Source organism: Odocoileus virginianus, chromosome 14 (assembly GCF_023699985.2).
Source record: "Odocoileus virginianus isolate 20LAN1187 ecotype Illinois chromosome 14, Ovbor_1.2, whole genome shotgun sequence".
In the NCBI taxonomy this organism is placed as follows: Eukaryota; Metazoa; Chordata; class Mammalia; order Artiodactyla; family Cervidae; genus Odocoileus; species Odocoileus virginianus.
In genome coordinates this window covers 3,856,840-3,878,402 of record NC_069687.1, presented here as the reverse complement: position 1 = coordinate 3,878,402, position 21,563 = coordinate 3,856,840, and the positions used below count along the sequence as shown (strand labels likewise).

Below are 21,563 nucleotides of genomic sequence, written 5' to 3'. Positions count from 1 at the left end.
TCACACAGCACAAAGTCAAAGAAACAAACAACCCAATCAAAAGGTGGGGAGCAGATCTAAACAGACACTTTTCCAAAGAAGATACACAGATGGCCTGAAAGTACATGAAAAGACGCTCAACACTGCTGATTACTAGAGAAATGCAAATCAAAACTACAATGAGGTATTATCTCACACTGGTCAAAATGGCCATCATCAGAAAGTCTACAAAAAATAATGCTGGAGAGGGTGTGGGAATATAAATGGGTGCAGCTACTATGGAGAACAGTTTGGAGGTTCCTTAAAAAAACTAAAAGCAGAGTTACACAAGCTCCCACTGCAGATAAAACTAATTCAAGAAGATACCTGCACCCCATTGTCCACAGCAGCACTGTCTACAACAGTCAAGACACCGAGGCAACCTAAGGTGAATGGGTAAAGGTATGGTATCTCGACACAATGGAATACTACTCAGCCATAAAAAGAATGAAATAATGGCAATGCAGCTACAGGGATGAACCTGGGGGTGATATACTAAGTCAGTCAGAAAGAGAAAGACCAATACCATATGGGATCAGTTACACATAGCATCTAAAAAAAACGCTACAAACGAACTTATTTACAAAACAGAAAGAGACTCACAGACATAGAAAACAAACTCGCCACTACCAGAGAGGGAAGGGGAGGAGAGAAAAGTTAGGAGTTTGGGGTTAACAGATACACACACTATACATAAGAAAGATAATCAACAGGTAAATTCAATATAGCACAGTATATTCAGTTATAAATAAATGTATATTATTCAATGCATATGTTATTCATATATATATATTTATATAAAACACTGAATCACTTTGCTGTACACCTGAAACTAACGCAAAATCGCAAATTAACTATAATTCAATTAAAAAAAAATTAAGATGCTCTTGATTAGGCCCTGAGTCTTTGGAGCTGCATGGCCTTGACATTTCCACTGGAAGACTGTATAAAAGAGCCCCATCCTACACAGGTGATGATAAAGGATGGGGTTCCTCATCCCTCCCAGCTGTTGAATTGAGAAACCTTGATTTCCCATGAATTTTCCATCGAAGTTAAAAATAAACACCCACTCACTGACTCGATAACACAATTCTTTAGGCAAATCATTAGGGGATGGGTCTTGGGTTGATTGATTTCCTCTAGAAACCTCAAGCTGAGAACTATTCCTTAGGTGTACTTTGGCGATATGCACGTGTGCTGAGCATCTGCTGGAGTGTTTCAGGCTACTGAGACGGGCCACGTGGTCAGAGCTGAGGAAACCCAGCGTCCTCTGCATGCCTGGCTCTCCCGGGGAAGCCACGGAGAGAAGCGCTGATGAAACACACTCAGGGACCTGCCGTCCTCACAGATGCCGCCACGTGACTCGCTGCACTCTTTTTGCCACATGAAAATCTACAAGGACGCATCTGAAAATTGTCCTTACACAAATAGAAGGCTTTGTGGTTTACTATTTAATCAAACACTGTTAGATAATCCTAAGTAGGAACAGATAAAATCAAATGCATCCAGTAGGGAGCAGAGACTCGCAGGGGATGGCTGTAAGATCAGAAGAGAAAGGGAAGGGGAATAAATGGGATTAGAGAGTAATAAACAAACCATACATGGGATGCCCATGAGTACGGCCTGTTTTGCTTTATTTCCCGAATGGAGTAAAATGAGAGCTGGTGTGGGTCCCTCAGCAGAGCAGGACATCCCACATTTTCTCTGGTTGCCTTTAGGGTCATTTGCTGCTAGCCTGCATTACAGAAGGTGATTCTATTTTACCTTATAAAGCTCCTAAACATCAGAATTTAAATAGGATTTGAACACTTTATTTTTAATGAGAAGAATAAATACATATCAAGTACATGGTGTTAACTTTTCAGACTTATTTTTTTATTGTTCAATTTTCCTGTGTTTCCTTCCACTTATTGATTTAAAGCAATTATTAAGAAGACATGAGTTCACTTTTTTCCTTATTAATTCATTATATTCTTACTTTATAAAATTCACATTTGTGTCCTATTATACTTAAATACATGGGCTTCCCTTGTAGCCCAGCTGGTAAAGAATCTGCCGGCAATGCAGGAGACCCCAGTTCAATTCCTGGGTCTGGAAGATCCGCTGGAGAAGGGACAGGCTCCCCACTCCAGGATTCTTGGGCTTCCCTTGTAGCCCAGCTGGTAAAGAATCTGCCGGCAATGCAGGAGACCCCAGTTCGATTCCTGGGTCGGGAAGACCCCCTGGAGAAGGGACAGGCTCCCCACTCCAGGATTCTTGGACTTCCCTGGTGGCTTAGATGGCAAAGAATCTGCCTGCAATGCAGGAGACCTGGGTTTGATCCCTGGGTTGGGAAGATTCCCTGGAAGAGGGCATGGCAACCCACTGCAATATTCTTGCCTGGAAAAGTCCATGGACAGGGGAACCTAGTGGGCTACAGTCCACGGGGTCCTAAGGAGCTGGACACGACCAAGCGACTAAGCACACAGCACATACTTAAATTTACAGTACTGTCTAGATTAACTTCTTAATTATTAAAACCTGGAATGTACAAAGCTGAAAGCCATTTGTCCATATGGAAACATGTCTGTTTTTCAATATCAGGTAGAACTTATATTTTGTTTCTAAAATTTGGAAGTATTTATTCTCCACCCTTTCCCAGATAGCACAAAGTGGCTCTAGCTGAAAATATCTCCCCAGTGAACTAGCTTATTCAACTTAGTCATGGGCTGAAAATTCTTAAGGTATTAAGATGACAAACTCATCTACTGTCAAATGAAATTCTTCTTTTTGACATGTTGTTTTTTGTCATTTTTACTGACTCTTTCATGCAATTCTTAAAATTTCTTAGTGAATGTAAGCATATGACTTTATAGCAAATTTCTTTCCAATAAAATGTTTGAATAAGACCATTTGATAAAGGGCTTCCCTCGTAGCTCAGTAAGTAAAGAATCTGCCTGCAATGCAGGAGATCCAAGCTCGAACTCTGGGTTGGGAAGATCCCCTGGGGATGGAAATGGCAACCCACTCTTGTATTCTTGCCTAGAGAATCCCATGCTCAGGGAAGCCTGACAGGCTACCGTCCATGGGGTCGCAAGAGTTGGACATAACCTGGCAATGACACTACCACCATTTAATAAAAAAATCCTCACTCTGTATCACTCATTTCCACAAAGGTTTCTATTTCTCATCATCAACAAGAAATATATAATAATTTGAGTGGCTTTCATCTGAATGATTTCAAATAACAAAATTACCTTTTAAAAAATCTTATACTAGACAAAAAGCAGAATCCAATTCACTAAACTTTAAAGGCACATGTGGACACAGCTGAATTAGACAAGGGAGCCCAAGTTCTCAAGGGACACTTGCGACCACTGCTCAGACACTCTGCCTCTGGAAGAGTTAAGGAGCCCTGGGCTCCTCATCAGCACAAGATGAGGGCCGGTATAGCGTGATGAGGATCAGGGCATGTGATGGGGACCAGGGCGTGTGATGGGAACCAGGGTGTGTAATGGGACCAGGACCAGGGCATGTGATGGGGACCAGGGCGTGTGATGGGGACCAGGACCAGGGTATGTGATGGGGACCAGGACCAGGGTATGTGATGAGGACCAGAGTGTGTGACGGGGACCAGGGGATGTGATGGGGACTAGGGCATGTTAAGAAGACCAGTGCTAGGTGTTGAAGACCGGAGCAGTGTGTCCCATGGCCCGAAGATGCCTGGCACCTCTGTGCCCATCACTAGGTCAACGGTGGGATGTGACTTACCTCCTCCACAGGAGGCAGAGCACTCGGAGCGGATGGTTGCCCACGTGTAGCTGGGCTGGGCTCCAAGCTTCTTCTCAACCCCCGACCTTGGCATGGAGTATTCCCAGGCAATGCCTGGGTTCCTTCCCTGAAACAGAAGCTACAAAATGAAAAAGGGAAAGAGAAAATGAGTTATAGCAGGACCAATATAGAGTAGGTAACTTGGGATTCCCTGATGACTCAGCTGGTAAAGAATCTGCCTGCAGTGTGGGAGACCTGGGTTCGATCCCTGAGCTGGGAAGATCCACTGGAGGAAGGCATGGAAACCCACTCCAGTATTCTTGCCTGGAGAACCCCCATAGACAGGGGAGCCTGGCAGGCTATAGTCCATGGGGTCACAAAGAGTCAGACATGACCGAGCAACTAAGCACAGCACAGTACCAACATATAGAAGGTAACTTGTTTTAAGCTCTTGAAACATTAGTTATGTCAATAAAAAGATGATTGTAATATTAAACTAGACTCAAATACATCTATAAAAATACACAGACATTTGATTCTTTTTGCTGTATGCAGTATTCCCTGCATAGTCTTTGCAAACTAACAAAGGCATCTGGTTCTTTCCCTGGGTGTTTCTTGGCAAGCGAGCCCCAGCCATCCTCCCCAGCTGAGCAAATCAGAAAGTGATACCTAAAAAGCACCTTCACAATTCCGAGTGAGTTCCAAACAACCAACAATCGAGTGCATCTCTTCTCTGCAGGATGGGAGCTAACTCTGAGTCCTTCCTCTGGTGACAGGATGCAGAAATGTTCTGCTTACTGACATGTCCCGTGTGGGCCCAGGAGGAAAGATGCCTTCTCAGGCTAGGCACACCTGTGAGCCATGCTTAGCACACGAATTCACACTTGAATTCTTCACTTCCTAGCTGGAAACCCAACCACATGGACCAATTACCTTTTCTTCTTAAAGGTATCTGATTCCTTGATCTCAATGAGAGGCTTTTTTTTCAGGGGGGGGGGACCTCACCATTAGCCTGTTACTAGAAACCCAGTTTCTGAAGCCTTCACTGCTTCTTAATGGGAAGGTCCAGTGGATGAAGTCATTGGACCTTCCCTGACTCCCCAGCAACACAGTCCCATCCCCGACAACACAGCTCAAGTCTAGTTGGGGAAGATGCTGTAGGACAGGGATAAGCCCTGGACAGGTGGCCGCACTGCAGGCTTTAGATCTGCTCTTCCACCGGACATCCTGAATTAGGAAATGGGTTCCCAGTAAGCCTCGATCACTTTCAACCCTGACCTGAGTGTTAAAGCTAAAAGGGGCTTCCCAGGTAAAGAACCTGCCTGCCAATGCAGGAGATGAGGTTTAATCTCTGGGTCAGGAAGATCCCCTGGAGGAGGAAATGGCACCCCACTCCAGTACTCTTGCCTGGGAAACCCCATGGACAGAGGAACCTGGTGGGCTACGTCCGTGGGGTCCCAACGAGTCAGACACGACTGAGCACACAGGCGCATTAAAGCTAAAAATGAAAAAAAAAAAAGCCTCAGATGACGGGAGAGAAATAACCAAGGCAGGAATCCAGGGTGAACACGTCTATGAAGGGGAGGTGGGAGCAGTCCCAGATCGAGAGGGGAGATGGAGGTGGGACGTGTGGAGATGAGGCATCTCTCAGGATGACGCAAGGACAGCAGGACGGAGCTGCCAGGCCCACGCCGCAGGTGGAGGGCACCTGGGGGGTTCACAGCTGCACACACAGGTGCAGGCTGAGGGGGCAACTTCTGAACCAAGTTTTTCCTTTAAATGTGCACAGAAACGTAAAGATGTATGAAATTAGCGTGTCCGCTGTGTATTGCCACCATCTGCCTGGTCCCAGGGGGATGAATTATGTCGCTAGAAGTTGCTCACACGTATCTCATGAGCCTGTGCTGTCTTGGGTAGAGCACAGAGGGGCTTGTGTAGGAGCCGAGTGTGCAGCCCCCTGCCTGGCGGTGGGTTCTCAGCTCACTCCTGTTTCCACTGGACTTGGGAGAATCCTGATCCCGTCCTAAACACAGGCACAGACAGAGCCACCCACAGCGGCCGCTTCTCACAGCCGCAGAGCTTAAGGAGAGAAGCAGGCTTAGGTCACAATCCACTAATAAAGATGGAAACCCAGGACTGCAGGATGTGTGCCCTTACACATCTCATCACGCGTCTAGAGACAAAGACGAGTGGTCCACTGGCCCACTCAGTCTGTGCACAGATTAGTCTTGTTTCCGAGACACTATCTAACTGCAAACAATTTTCTGTGGATGTGATACTTCGCCAACATAGCCTGGAACCTACAGGAATGCCCCAAGACCGCCCCCGTCCGAGCCCTGAGAGTAAGAGGCTGGGGTTTACCTCCACGATCAGGGTTTCGTTGGTTGGTCCAGGAGAGGTTAAGCTCTCAGGCTCCTTGTGGGAACGTCTGTAGTCAAAGGTGGTTCCTGAAAACTTGTACTGGCCGGGCCAGTCCACCGCCCAGCGTCCGTTCAGGTAGTACTTTTTGAGTGCATTTCGCACAGAAATGTAGGAGGTAGATATATTCGTTTCATAGATGCGGATGCTCCGGGCTCCGGAGGGAATGGTGACCACCTGGTAATACTCTGAGCAGAGGAAACCGGAGGGGAGAGGGCGGTGTTTCAGCAGCGCAGGGCCAACCCCAGTGCCCGCGGCTCTCTGTGACCAGCCCTTGGGGATCAGAGTTTGGAACCTGGAGGTCTAATTTGGCCATCCAGTTCCATGAATCCTATAAAGGAATTGTTTTTTTTTTTTAATTGGAGCAGAATTATTGTAATATTCATGGTTTCTAAGAACCGCTTTAATTGAAATAACCCAGCAACCGCTTCTAACCAAAACAGAAGGTCTGAGAAGCAAAGCAGGCCAGGAGTCACATAGGGCTCTCTGCCTATTGGCTATTCTCATTACACCCCGCTCCTTCCCACCGAGGGCCCCTTTCCATCTCTGCTCAGCGGGCGGGCGGACCCCGCGGGCGGACTCACGGTTGGCGCGGTGCTGCTTGGCGTAGAGGCCCTTGTGCGCCGTGCAGCTGGAGTTATTGCCCCGGCACACGCCACAGGCATCTTCTGTAGCATCGGACCCCAGGATGTCGTCACATCCCACTTTCTGTGGGACCCACGAGGTCACGGGTCATTCATGAAAGAAAAGACAATAGGAGCGAAGTCACAAACCGTTTCCCATAGAGCTGAAAAGTTTCACCAACACGGGAGAGTTAACAAATATTTATTGGATACCCAGTATGTGCACTGTGAGACTGTCAGGCTATGCTTCCGTCCGGAGGAGGAGGCCTTCTCGCGGCAAACACAGCCTGTCCTCTTTGGCATTGCTACTCGACTGTCCTGTCTGAAGCCCTGAATTACACCTATCGGATTGTCTTGTGGGAGATGTGGGTGAATTTCAGCCCGACGTGAAGCATTAAGCACAAATGACAAGCGAAGGGGCCTCACAAGGGTCCATTGGAATTCACCTCGTGCTTCTGAATCATCTTGTGTAGAGACAAAGAAGGAATGTAGACCATGGGACAATTATTCCCAGCTGTAAATTATAGCATGTTTGGCTACGGTCTTAGAATTTTAGCAGCTCTTTATAGATTCTATGACGCTTGCTAGTCTTACATTTCCTAACAAAGGATATAGGCTACCTAGGTTAAAAAAAAAAAAAATCCATTCAGAAATTAAGTAACCAGGGTCCACAATCCCTTGTTTAAAATCCCAGGGCCAGATGCACTTCAGAACTCTGGGTTCTTGGACTGCAGGAAGGTAACTAGCATATTATACATAAGATGTGGGGACATCGATGATGTTTCTAAAACTCACACACTGAGTGGGATAAACATAACTGAAGACAGTCTCCTCAGTTCAAGGCAGCTTTGCAAACAAATTCAAGTTACCTTATATTTTACAGCCAAATAAATTATCCATTTTGCAGCTTTTTGGATTTTAGAATTACAAATAAGGGATTGTGACACTGTATCACTAAGAATGCATAAGAAAAATGAAACATTTAACAAATTGACTGGTAATCAGACACGGTGGGTGGAGACTGAGCATTTTAAAGCTGAGAGATCTGAACAGTGTGTGTGTGTCTGTGTGTGTGACTGTGTGTGTGAGTGTGTGTGAGTGTGTGTGTGAGTGTGTGTGTGGGTGAGTGTGTATGAGTGTGTATGTGTGTGAGTGTGTGTATGTGAGTGTATGTGTGTGTGAGTGTATGAGTGTGTATGTGAGTATGTGGGTGTGTGTGGGTGGGTGTGAATGTGAGTGTGAGTGTGTATGAGTGTGAGTGTGTATGTGTGTGTATGTGAGTGTGTGTGTATGCGAGAGTGTGTGTGAGTGTGTGTGTGTGTTAGTCACTCAGTTGTGTCTGGTGTCTGCCTCTTTGTGATCCCGTGGACTGTAACCTGCTGGGCTCCTCTGTCCATGGGGTTCTCCAGGCAAGAGCACTGGAGTGGGTTGCCATTCCCTTCTCCTGGGGATCCTCCCCACCCAAGGATGGAACCCAGGTCTCCCGCACTGCAGGGGGATTCTTTACCGTCTGAGCCCCCAGGGAATCCGTGTGTGTGCTGCTTTAATCTAACCTCATAGTGCTGGTTCAACTTTACCGGAGCCACGGTTTACACTTTTAGAGAAAATCAGATCTGGGACCAAGGTCTTTGGACTCCACTGAATACAGACATTGAGTCACTTCCCTGAAAAGCCCGGTATTTGTCATTGCACATAGCCCCCTCCCTTTGCGTATTAATGTAACAGAACGTCCCACATCTCACTTCTGCGCGTGGCGAGAAGCTCAGAGCTTTGGGTCCACGCAGCAGCCCGTTTCCCAGCCCGCGCCCTGAGTCCCCTCCAGCAGAAGTGAGGCTGTGATCTTCCCGAGACCCCGCCAGAGCGATGCAGGGGCCCCTGGCTCTAAGCTGTCCCTGGCTTCACTCACTCTGATGCCACCGCCCGGTGACTGCCGTCTGATGCTGCGACTCTGCCGGTCCGCAGTCACAGTGCCTTCCACGGGGACGTGAGGATAAAACCACCCGAGTCTTCCGGCAGCAAACGGCCCTTTGCGAGCTCCTCCTCCTCCACTCACCACCCTCAGCATCCCCCAGCTCCTGCCTGCCTCCTCGTTCTCTGACCACTGAACCATTCCTGCAGCCCGTGATTCCTGCACCACCGGCTTCCCCTCCCCGCTTCCCGACCTAGCTCCTCTCCCCAGCGGCCCTGCGAGTTTCCCAGGTCCCCTCATCTGAGAAGCAGTTTGCCCTCCCTCTGAGCCCTGCACACACCTCCACTGCCACACGGCCTCCTTCTGTGTTCATCTGGCTTTCTCTCTGGGCTGCGACGGGGAGGGAAAGGGTGTGGTTTTAGGTGTCTGGTCTCCCTAGCCCCTTACAGGATGCCTGGCACAAAGCGGACTGTTGGGAGATGTTTGTTGAACGAATGAATGATCATTATTACCTCACATATCCCATCTATACAAACATTACGGCTATCCTCCGAGCATGGAGTCCCATCTGTGACTTTATTTGACAAAGAAAAGAAGAAATCAAATCCTTCTGCGATACAGTAGAGTTTGCAGAAGTCCTGATCTTAAAAAGAAATACACACACAAACACAAATAAGAAAGATACTTAAGCTCTGATCACTTTTTGCTCTAAATGTTATAGACTTTTTTTTCTTTTTTTGCCCATAAAAACTCACATACAATAATACATAGCAAAGACATTTTAAAAATTGCCTCTTTCAGCTTTGTTTTCCCCTTCATTTTTAAATTATTTTTTAAAGCTTCACTACTAATTTTTACTCTACTGTGTCCTTTATTGATCCTCGTTCTATACACAGTGGTTGGCACATAGCAGGCATTCAATAAACATTTGTTGACTTGAACTACATTACTGTTCAACTATTTTACTAGTATGATAAACTGATCTGTGTAGAAATGCAAAAAAAACACTGCCATTTTGCAGCAATATACAAAATTCTTACAAATAAAGTACAATAAAATAATTTAAATAATCACAAAATTTCTTAATAGCTACTACATTTACTAAAACACATAACATTTTTAAACTGATAAAGGGAATAACTTTTGGATGAAATCTCCAAAGAATATTGGTTTTTCTTAATAAATATAATGAATTGCCAAAAATATTGTCATATGGAGAATATAGATCTCATTATGTACTTAAGATTGGAAGATCAAGTTCACACCCTCTCTCAGTAATCCATTTCAAGGATTTATGATTTATATGGCTAATACAAACTTTTGTAGAATTTTTTTTTCCTTTTGTTCTCTTCTCAGTAAAGAAGGGAACAGTTGATAACAAATCTTTATCTGCCTTAGGAGTTTTCATTGGCCCAGGGCTCATATACAAATATGTTACTGTGCAGGATAAGAGAACTGACTGAATAATTCTAAGAATCAAATTTAATATGTGTTTCAATGATCAATGAACGTATTTACTGAAGACTAGGAAAACCAGAAATAGCACACAGATTTTTTGACCCTGATCTCAAAGTTCTTTCTCCTTTATTCTCCTGCCTACTTGTTTCTCACTGGCTTAATTTTTACTGAGTTTGGAAGTAATAACCCAACAAAAAAGGCTTTGTGTAAAACTGCTTCTATTTTCCTTCCAGAATTTACTGATTTCATAAACCTCTCACCATGATAACATTACATATATTAAGATAGTTAAAGTAAGTGCCAGGTGAGATAAGGCCCAACTTATGTATTTCCCACGTATTTCCTGATAATATTCTCAATTCCAAAGAACACGATGATTAGGTGTTCTTTGAATTTATTCTCAAATTATACTACTTGACCTACTGAGTTCAAGTTATTATAATGATAGGAATAATGCATATTCCTCTCCACCTGGAGAGTAAAATCTTACATACAGTACAAATAAACTTCTTGGTTTCTAAGTTACAGATCAAACCTTTCCAAATACAGTATACTATCTGATTTTCCAAAAGATATGGACATTTTTCTTTAATTTTTCAGCTAATCATTCAATGGGCGATACACTCATTGCCATATCGCCATCAACTACTGTGATTTGTAATTTTAAAAGAATTGATTCATTATCAATAAATCATCTACTTTGAGTGTTTCAGCACTTCTTTAAAGATTTCACGGTATTTTGCACAGACTCACTCTCTGGCTTGCTGTTTTTCTGAGCACACAGCTGTTCAGGTTTAGATAAGATGCTTCGGGGCAGGTAGAACAGACCTAACAACCAGAACAGAACCTGTGACTGGCCTCACAATATTCGGTCTACCTGGACCCACTCTACAGACCATTAGTTCTTTAAAGAGTGAGGAAGCCTCGGCTGCTGCCAGAAGGCATGGTTTGAGATTTACCTTCCACGCGGGTGTACGGCTTCCACTTGTAGAACCATCCTCGGAACCGTTTGCCGTTGAACTCGGCGCACTGCTGGGCGCGAACGTCGACGCTGTTGTGCGGACATGTGTGACTGTTGCAAAGCTTCAGAGTTCGCGTGGGGCCCACGCAAAACTTGCCTCCATGCGATGGTCTGGAATGCAGAGCTCACAGTTAGAAACTTGCCTTTGGACAGCTACTCAGCGCTCCCTTGAATCGGGCTTGTTAGGGAGAGGGAGTGGGTAATGTTCATGTATTTACTGTCACGAGTCAAGGAAAGCGCCTTTCTAAGAAGCTCCGTGCACTTCTTACATACTTACAATACGGGTAGTAGTGTTTTCCCTTTTTATTGGGTGTATTATTTGCAACATTGACACAACAGGTTAGAACTTTGAAAGTGAGTGGCATGTATTTGCTCACCTCCCTGCAGGAGGCAGGTGAGCACCTCTGTTCTCTGGATTTTAAAAAGCAGAGCATGACTAAGGGCAGTGGTGACAAAGCAGAAGTGAGCCTGAAATTCAACTGCTTCACTTTCCAGATGGCAGCTTCCTTCCACTCCCAGCTTCCCTGTGACAAGACCAGGACATCAGATGGGGACAGGATGAGCAGTCATCCTCCACTGGTTGCAAGGGACAGTAAACCCCCCCTTCACCCACAGAATTCAGGCAGGCACCCCAGAAGGGGAGCATCCTGCTGAAGCAGGAGACCAACTGGGTCTCATGCATTAAAGACAGGACTAACAGAAGTCATTTTACTCAGATCAACATAAGTTAAACAAAGGTGTGCAATGAGGACTGAACAGCCCGTTCGCGCCACTGCACTGAGGCCTGCTGCTAACATCCGTGTCTGCTACAGAAGACACAACGAAGCCACACACTGTGCAGGGAAATCCATTTGATGAAAAACCGAGGCTGTTTTTCTCACTTGAAAAAACTGTTCTTACTGGTTCTCATTCATTTGTGTTCTCTATACTTTTCTCATGACTTCTTTCCATAGTTTAGGCAGAAACTTGGTATCTCATGTAAACATGATTACAACTGCGTTCCTGAATACTGCTGTTGGGTCTGTTACTCCTGGGGCTTCCCTGGCGGCTCAGCAGTAAAGAATCTGCTTGCCAGTGCAGGAGACGTGGGTTCAGCTCCTGGGTTGGGAAGATCCCCTGGAGAAGGAAATGGCAACCCGCTGCGGGGGTTTGCCTGGGAAGTCCCTCGGAGGAGCCTGGTAGGTCCACGGGGCTGCAAAGGGTTATACATGACCGAGAAGCCGAGCAGGCATGCACTGTCACTTCTGCTGTGTCAGATAGTCATGGGCACCCTAAATCACACTACAGAGACATCCCTCTACAATAAATGCCAGAGTGCAAGGGCTTCCGGACTTTGAATTCTCCTGCAGTAATACGCGAAGTACAGAATTATTTTCACCGAGCTTCCTTCCATGTACTAGTTTGGGAAGTTTGTCACAGAGAGATGGCTCGCCGGTGAGGAGGGAGGTCTGAGCGCTCACCTGGGGTTTGTGCAGAGTCTGTCCCTGTGAGACACCCCTCCTCCGCAGGTCCTGGAGCAAGGGGACCAGGGAGACCAGTCTGACCAGTGACCGTGAGTGGGCTTGGGGCCTTCGTCACCGTATTTCACACACTGCCCTCCGCGGCACCACTGAAAATTAAACCAAAAACAAAAGCAGTGATGTGACTGTGGGTGGAGACTGGCTTCATCACTACAACAATGCTCAGACCTGGGAACTTGGTGATATAAGCAGACATTAGTCTCCCTACCCTCAGGAGCACATAATGAAAATACATTTAATGATGCTTCTTGTTTTTAATTGAAGTATAACTGCTTTATAACATTGTGTTAGATTCTGCTGTGCCACAGAGTGAATCAGCCACATGTACACATACATCCCCTCCTTCTTGACCCTCCTTCCCAGACCCCCGCCCCTAGGTCACCACGGAGCATCACGCTAAGCACTCTGTGTCATAGGGCAGCTTCCCACCAGCTGTCTATTTCACACACAGTCGTGTCTATATGTCAATGCTGCTCTTCTCTTTTTATTTCCAAAGTCAGCCTTGTTCTGTAAATCCACTTGCAGGGAAGATACACAGAAAACTAATTTTCAGATGTCTGTGTAAGCTGCTGGAATCTCACATGTGTAGTCCAGTTTTGTTGCAGGAACATGTAGTCCGACTGTTCACCTCTCAGGTGTGTGAACTCTAACCTCCCCTGGCAACAACACTCTCTTCATCTATTGCTGTCAGAAGAGACTGACTGTCGGACAGAAAAGTCCAGCTGGAGGGTCTGTGTGTCTCAACACCTTGTCATTTCTGTCCGGCGCTTCATGCTTTTGCTCCGAGGCACCTGGGCTGGGAGCCTGGAGGCTTTAAATGATGCCTGTCAGAGGTCACACAGCTTTCCGAGGACATGAAACAGGGCTCCACCTGTCCCAGTGAGGCCGGAGATACTATCAGCTCCCCTTTCTCCAGAGAAGTGCCCATTGATGTTATTCTGCTAAAGTCCACGTGGTTTCTTCACTTGCACCAGGAGCAAAAGCTACACAAGATACAGTGTTGCATTCAGCTGCATCCGTTTTCTCACTGGGCACAATTGGCATTCTGATGGCAAACACTGTGTAGCAGACTATAAAGTAATAGTTTTAAGAGAGCAAAAACAACCTATCAATATTCATAGGGTCGCTGAAAACAGTTCATGATTCCTTGCAGTGCTTGGTGTCTACTGGATACATTCTCCTTAAGATGCAGAAAACACTGGGTTTTAAAGTCACTGGATAATTCCTCTGTCATGGTCATGTTAAGCCAATACCTTGACTTAAAGCCTCAATGAGACTTGTTTAGGTTAAATTATTTCATTTTGCTTGGGATGTTTATAAATTACTTTAAAAATTTTGATCTAGTTTTATTTTAAAATGACATAAAGGGTTTACATGACATACAAGTTTGTTTTAAAATGACATAAAGAATCAAATTGCCAACATCCATTGGATCATAGAAAAAGCAAGAGAATTGCAGAAAAACATCTACTTCTGCTTAATTGACTATGCTAAAGCCTTTGACTGTGTGGATCACAACAAACTGTGGACGACGTTCAAGATATGGGAATACCAGACCATCTTACTTGCTTCCTGAGAAAGCTGTGTGCAGGTCAAGAAGCAACAGTTAGAACCAGACATGGAACTACAGACTGGTTCCAAATTGGGAAAGGAGAACGTCAAGGCTGTATATTGTCACTCTGCTTATTTAACTTATATGCAGAGTACATCATGTGAAATGCCAGGCTGGAGGAAGCACAAACTGGAATCAAGATTGTTGGGAGAAATATCAATAACTTCAGATATGCAGATGACACCACCCTTAAGGCAGAAAGTGAAGAACTAAAGAACCACTTGATAAAAGTGAAAGAGGAGGGCGAAAAAGCTGGCTTAAAACGCAACATTCAAAAAATGAAGATCATGGCATCCAGTCCCATCACCTCATGGCAAATAGATGGGGAAACAGTGGAAACAGTGATAGACTCTTTTCTTGGGCTCCAAAATCACTGCAGATGGTGACTCCAGCCATGAAATTAAGACACTTGCTCCTTGGAAGAAAAGTTATGAAAAACCTAGACAGCATATTAAAAAGAAGAGACATTTTTTCAACAAAGATCCATAGAAAGAAAACTATGATTTTTCCAGTAGTCAGGCATGGATATGAGTGTTGGACCATAAAGAAGGCTGAGCACTGAAGAACTGATGCTTTTGAACTGTGGTGTTAGAGAAGACTCTTGAGAGTCCCTTGGACTGCAAGGAGATCAAATCAGTCCATCCTAAAGGAAATCAGTCCTGAATATTCACTGGAAAGACTGATGCTGAAGCTGAATCTCCAATCCTTTGGCCACATGATGCGAAGAGCCAACTCATTGGAAAAGACCCTGATGCTGGGAAAGATTGAAGGCAGGAGGAGAAGGGGACGACAGAGGATGAGATGGTTGGATGGCATCACGAACTCAATGAATATGAGTTTAAGCACGCTCTGGGAGATGGTGAAGGACAGGGAAGCCTGGTGTGCTGCAGTCCATGGGGTCGCAAAGAGTCAGACACGACAGAGCAACTGAACAACAAAGGGTTTAGGTAATGTTCTCCTGAAAGTTGGAGTTTATTCTTTTATTTTTTGACATAAGCAAATAATTTAGATTAATCATTCCTTTTCTTTCATAAATGACCCCATGTTATTCACATCTTTCTCCATCCTATTTTTTCATTTAACACTACATTCTGCAGCTCATTCACAGAAGAAGGTGGACACATCCTTCACTCCTTTGTTACAGCAACAAAACATTCCATTAAGTGTATTTCCAGCCCATTTCCTTTGGATGAACACTCCCATCATTTCCCGTCTTTTGCTTTGATAATCATTGCTTCAATAATTGTATTGCAAAAACCAGCATCTTTTTTGCTGTTTTTGTCAGAGTGTGCTTTTGTAAGATTGAAGTGCAGTTTATTTACAATGCTGTGCTGCTTTCGGGTGTATGGCAAAGTGATTCAGCTATACTTACATAAATATGCATTTTTTTCAGATTCTTTTCCCTTATGGGTTATTATACAATATTGAATATAGTTCCCTGTGCTATAAAGTAGGTCCTTGCTGTCTTTTACATATAGCGATGTGTATCTATTATCATTCTCTCTGGATATATGACCAAGATTATCCTTGAATGACTATTTTTAAAAATTATTTTTAAAAAGTTATTCTTTGTGACTTTGAGGAGAAACCACTACATCTTCTCCCAAGGAAGTTGCATGTAGACACACAAACATAAACATGCATGCAAACAATTTTGAGCATAATTTCTCACAGGTTGCAGACCCGTGCAGTTGGTGAGTGAGGTGGTCAGGGTGAGATCCTTATGTTAAACAGACACACAAAATGTCTGCAGAAGCACTGGTTATATTTCTAAGAACCATCCCATTTGCTCACAGTTTTATATTTTATCGATGACTTGAAAGAAGGCTTTCTCTTGGGCAGTGTGATGTCACCGTGAAGCACACATCCTGTGGTGATGCTGACCACGGAATCCACTGTCACTCTGAAACCCAGTACAGACGGGGAAGCAGCATAATGGGTCATGAAAACTGATGTTGTGGAGGTGAAACAAGCCCCACATATCAGCTCAGCCAGGTGCCTGACCTGAGCATGGACTCAGGTGCCCCGAGCCTGCCCGGCCTCCTCTGAGCATCAGGGATGATGGAAACCACCAGACAGGGTTGGCCCAGGAACCCAAGGTAATGGCCCAGTCCTTGTACCAAAAGTCATCACAAAGTGAGAGCTGGTTTAATTTTACATTAGGGATTACTGAAGAACTGGAATCTGCTTTGTCATGCATCCAGGCTGTGGTCCTCATCCCCTTGCTATGGATTTCTCATGGCGTGAGCACAGAGAACCCAGTGTCTTTTTCCTGGAAGAGTTATTGGGTTTATAGTGGGGGCTACCATATGTTTACCCTCTGGATGCTTGTGGGGATACAATGTATATAATGCTCCAAAGACGGCACTTGTCACTAAAAGATGCACTGACCACTGATCAGGTGCACCAACATGCATGTCCACCCAGAACCTCGGTGTTGCAGCTGGTGGAGGGGAACAGGCTCCCATTCAGGAGACAGATGCACAGACGCTGAAGAGCTGCTGTCAGTTATCTAGAGCATACCCACCACCCTGGAACACCCCAAAGTGCTGGGACACTGACTTTTGGTAATGCTGGCTTCTCAGTCAGGACACCTCACGGACACCTGTGGACCAGTGATGCACAAAGACACACAACTAACACCAAAGGAACTTTTACAGGGGCCTCTGATGCTTGTCCCATCCTGCCACTGGGCACCCATGTGATTCTAGGCAGAATACTTAATGCCGTGCAATTCGTAAGGATCCACTCTAGCTTAATATGCGCTAATTCTTTTCAATTTGAAGGAAAAAGCTCTATTTGGAAACATAATGAAAAAAATAAATACCAGTGAAAATCAGCAACAGAGGATGAAATGGTTGTATGCCATCACTGACTCAATGGACATCAGTTTAAGCAAACTCCAGGAGATAGTGAAAGACAGGGGAGCCTGGTGTGTACTGCAGTCCATGGGGTCCCAAAGAGTCAGACACAACTTAGCAACTGAATAGCAACAACTGTGCTTTCAAGGTAAACAGAATGCAATGATAATACAGGGGCAGCACCACAGTTATTACATCATCCCAGAAAAACAGTAGATTTTAAAGAAAGCAGGCTGCCTGGAGAGCCATGCCATACTGGTGTGAACCATCACCAGGGCAACAAGGGAGGGCTGCCAATCTTTCAAGAAATCAGCATAATTCTGAAAACTATCAAATTTGCAATCAAGTATGTGCAGGGAGTTGTGATCACCTGCAGCTTAAAGCTCAGATAAACTCCCTGGTTAAAGTGTCAGTCACTCAGTCATGTCCAACTCTTTGGGACCCCATGGACTGTAGCCCACCAGGCTCCTCTGTTCATGGAATTCTCCAGGCAAGAATACTGGAGTGGGTAGCCATTTCCTTCCTCAGGGGATCTTCCTGACCAAGGATAGAACCTGAGTCTCCTGCATCATGGGCAGATTCTTTACCATCTAAGCCACCAGGGAAGCCCAAATTCCCTGGTATCCTGTGACAACTGGTATTTCTACACTGCAGTACCTCAGCAAATGCATTTCCTCTTTTGACAAACTGTTGTTGTTCAGTCATGTCTGACTCTTTGTGACCCCATGGGCTGCAGCATTCCAGGCTTCCCTGTCTCTCACCATCTCCCTGAGTTTGCTCAAGTTCATGTCCACTGAATGCCGTCCAACCATTTTATCCTCTGTCACTCTCCTTCTGTCTTTTGAGAAACGAAAAGCATTCTTATTAGACTCTCTTGTTACGGATTAATTTATTGCTGTCTGTATCACTAGACAGATTTAAATATCAATCTTACCCTTGGAAAGTCTGACAATAAAGCATATTAACACATGTAGGATGAATGGCTGCTAGGTGCTATTCCTAAGCAAATTTACCTCATTTCTCTTCATTTTCTCAGTCAGTATTACAATAATTTAACCCGAAAGCATGTTAACATTGTTTCTTAATACTTTAAACCCTTTCTTTCTGTACTACCATTTAAATATGTTAATAGTGTTACAAGGTTTACTTCAGACTTTAAACTAGATCAATAATATTCAGGCATATGTTTCTTTTTTATACTTGTTAGCATCACAAATAAGTTCAGACACATAGAATGAAAATGGTTATGGTGACAATTTGGTTCTGACATATTTCTATCTTTATCAATAGTTTTTATAGTCTGAAAAATACAATCGCAGCTTAAATAAAAAGAATTAAAATATCACTCTTGAGTGTTAAAGAGAATTTAATTTTCAGTTTTAATGACAGAATTCTCATTGTTTCCCAGTCAGTAAATAAACTTGCCATCTTATGAATTTCCTCTTTTCCCCAGGACAGCATCTTATTTTCCCAGGAGCAATAGTCAAAAGGGTTTGTTCCACAGTCTTCAATGGATGCTCTGAGGCTTTGTCAGAACTACTGAACACTAGTTCTTTGTATGATTATAAGGTAGTCGAGAGTTTAACATTCCCCCTCATTAAACAGAATCAGCCATCACTTGCTGCCTGACATCAGTGTCTAGTGATTGCAGTTATCTCATCAATGCATCACTAAAAAAGCGAGAAGGGGAGTCCTCTTCATAGAATTAATATAAAATAAGCAATCTTTTGGCATATTATAGATATGATCATATAGATCAGGAAGACAGGCTTATAAACAGGAAGACAAAAGGAGGAAGGATACATGGCTGAAAGGCTGACATCTGAATATGATGTCTGCATCTAAGACAAACTTCTTACCATGTCATGCCCACAAGTAGTGCCTTCTGCAGCTGGCATAAATTTAGTCTCACATTTCCTTCCAATCCGGTGGCACCATAGGGCTTTACAGATATCCTGAAATGGAAAGAAGGTCATTAGTATTACAAATGGTCCACACAGCTGTGATAAAATGTTGTTGTTGTCTAGTTGCTAAGTTGTGTGTGACTCTTTTGCAACCCCATGGACTGAGCCTGCCAGGGTCCTGAGTCCATGGAATCGTTCAGGCAAGAATACTAGAGTGAGTTGCCATTTCCTCCTTCAGGGGATCATCCTAACCCAGCGATCAAATCTTCACCTCTTGATTTGGCAGGTGGGTTCTTTACCATTGAGATACCTGGAAAGCCCAGTGTCACTGAAAAGTTTAAGGGAAAACAACTGATATAAATTAAAAGCTAATGTCTACTCAGGAGTAGATATACATGGTAGACTAAGGACCCAGAATTTTCATGTTCTAGACACTGTCCAACTTCATTCTATCCCCAAAACTCTATTTATTTCTATTTTTTCATCATACATTTAACAAAATTATACTTTTAAGTTAAAAATAAAATATGCTTAATCCAGATATTGAAGAAAATTACATATAATTAAAAATTAAGAAATTAAAAACCAATAACACATAACATTTTATAAGTCGCTCTTGCTCCAACCTTTCACTGACCTCTGCAACTCTGAATCCTCATTTCCATGTTAAAGATGGCTATGAAACTAGCTGACATGTCCATTTCTCTAGCCAGTCATCCATTCATTCATTTACCCACCCAGCCACCATCCCCAAATTTTTGATGAAGGTCTAGAATGTGCCAGCTATTTAGCTAGGCATGAGGTTCCTTAAGCAATATGACCAGACCTACTCCCTCAAGAATGGTCTTAGGGGGGTAGATCCGGTGTAAATTGCCATCAGTGCACACGGAAGAAGTTCCCCTGCTACAAGGGAAAGAACATGGTGCAGGGCAAGCTTGCCAAGAGAAAAGAACTTCACTTGAAGGACCCAGGAAAGGAGTGGGAGAAGATGGACAGATGAGGCAAGTCTTCAGATCAAGTATGGCCCTTTCTGAAGAGAAGGAATGAAGGGGTCATGCAAAGGAAGATGAGAAAGAACAATGGTATGTGCAGAGGAAGGAAGGCCAGCATGGTTGATTCGTCAGCAAAATAAAACAAGATCTGAAGTTTAATCACAATAAAAAGCCTCTCCAACTGTAATAAATTATTTATGCTTTCAGATCCAAAGGACCATCTTGGTGATAGGTAGACCGTTGGGCTCATGAAATGGTGGGACAGCCAGGAAAGCTGGTGGGGGCCGCAGTGTACATGATGAAAACATTGCTTAAATGACCTGTACAACTGTTCTGAATACTTGAACCTGTACTGCACTATTTCCCAAGACATTTCATACCTGCATCTACAGGGTGCTTCACGTTATCAAGAAAATGCAACACAGCAAAACCTGCACCTGGTTCTGTCTGAAAGGTGGCATTTCATGGCATCTATGCCTCCACTTCCTGTTTCAGACGGCGCCTCGGGGCATCCGTGCCCCCCGCTCCCCGTCTCAGACGGCGCCTCGGGGCGTCCGTGCCCCCGCTCCCCGTCTCAGACGGCGCCTCGGGGCGTCCGTGCCCCCACTCCCTGTTTCAGACGGCGCCTCGGGGCGTCTGTGCCTCCACTTCCTGTTTCAAAGATGCTAGAGATGAGGTCACACGGGGCTTTCTGCATTGTATGAGTGACCGCTTAAAAGATTTCCCTTTTAGCAATTCATATGGATTTTACCTTCACAAAACTTAATTCTCAAATCTCCATAAATTTATTCATTATATATTTAAAAGTTAAAGTATTTGTTAGAGACACACACAGCTCCCCCCCACCCCGCTTGTATCTCTTTCACTGAAACACTAGCTTTTCAGAACATAGAATTTTAAGAAGCTTTTCATGTTTTAATTTGGATATCAATTCATTGCTTTTATTTTGAGCTGTTCATAGTATCTTCCTATGGTTGCAATCACTGTACCATTTTCTCTGTAGCCTGATAGAATCATGAAGTGCTACTGGGGCAAACGTATCATGCCTGGTGGTGAGTGCCATGCCTGGCTCTCATGACATTAATCAGCATGCTACACCAGAGGGTCTCTGTTCTTGGCCAGCATGGTGTTTAGGATCAGAGCCATAAGAAGACCTAAAGGCATCCATAAAATCAGGGGGCAGGGTGTCTGCAAGTCTCCAAAGAGACAACTGGGAAGCTCTGTTTGCATGGGTGATGTCGCGACAGAAAACCAGGATACAAATAGAACTTCCTTAAAATCAGAACTTGTGGACCTACGTTCAACGTCTGGGTGGGATCTGACCAATCACACACAGATTGCAGACAGTGGTGCAGGGTAGGGGCACCTGCCCCGCAGTGACCTACTGATTCAGGCGGCTGGGCAAGCAGAAGCGAAGGGAAACACATGCAGATGGGTGAGTGAGCCATAAGGGGACGGTTTGCTCCTATGGCCGGGT

General features: G+C 44.5%; 1 protein-coding gene across 1 annotated transcript in view; it reads right to left on the bottom strand.

Annotated features, from left to right (window-relative positions):
- ADAMTS16 (ADAM metallopeptidase with thrombospondin type 1 motif 16) overlaps positions 1 to 21,563 on the bottom strand; it is a 176,828-nt gene that overhangs the window by 66,715 nt on the left and 88,550 nt on the right. The window contains exons 11-17 of the mRNA XM_070476448.1: positions 19,050 to 19,145; positions 12,658 to 12,806; positions 11,136 to 11,308; positions 9,231 to 9,361; positions 6,771 to 6,894; positions 6,130 to 6,374; positions 3,769 to 3,907 (exon numbers count right to left, since the gene is read on the bottom strand). Coding sequence (XP_070332549.1) covers positions 3,769 to 3,907; positions 6,130 to 6,374; positions 6,771 to 6,894; positions 9,231 to 9,361; positions 11,136 to 11,308; positions 12,658 to 12,806; positions 19,050 to 19,145 — 1,057 coding nt within the window. The remainder of the gene's footprint in view (positions 1 to 3,768; positions 3,908 to 6,129; positions 6,375 to 6,770; positions 6,895 to 9,230; positions 9,362 to 11,135; positions 11,309 to 12,657; positions 12,807 to 19,049; positions 19,146 to 21,563) is intronic.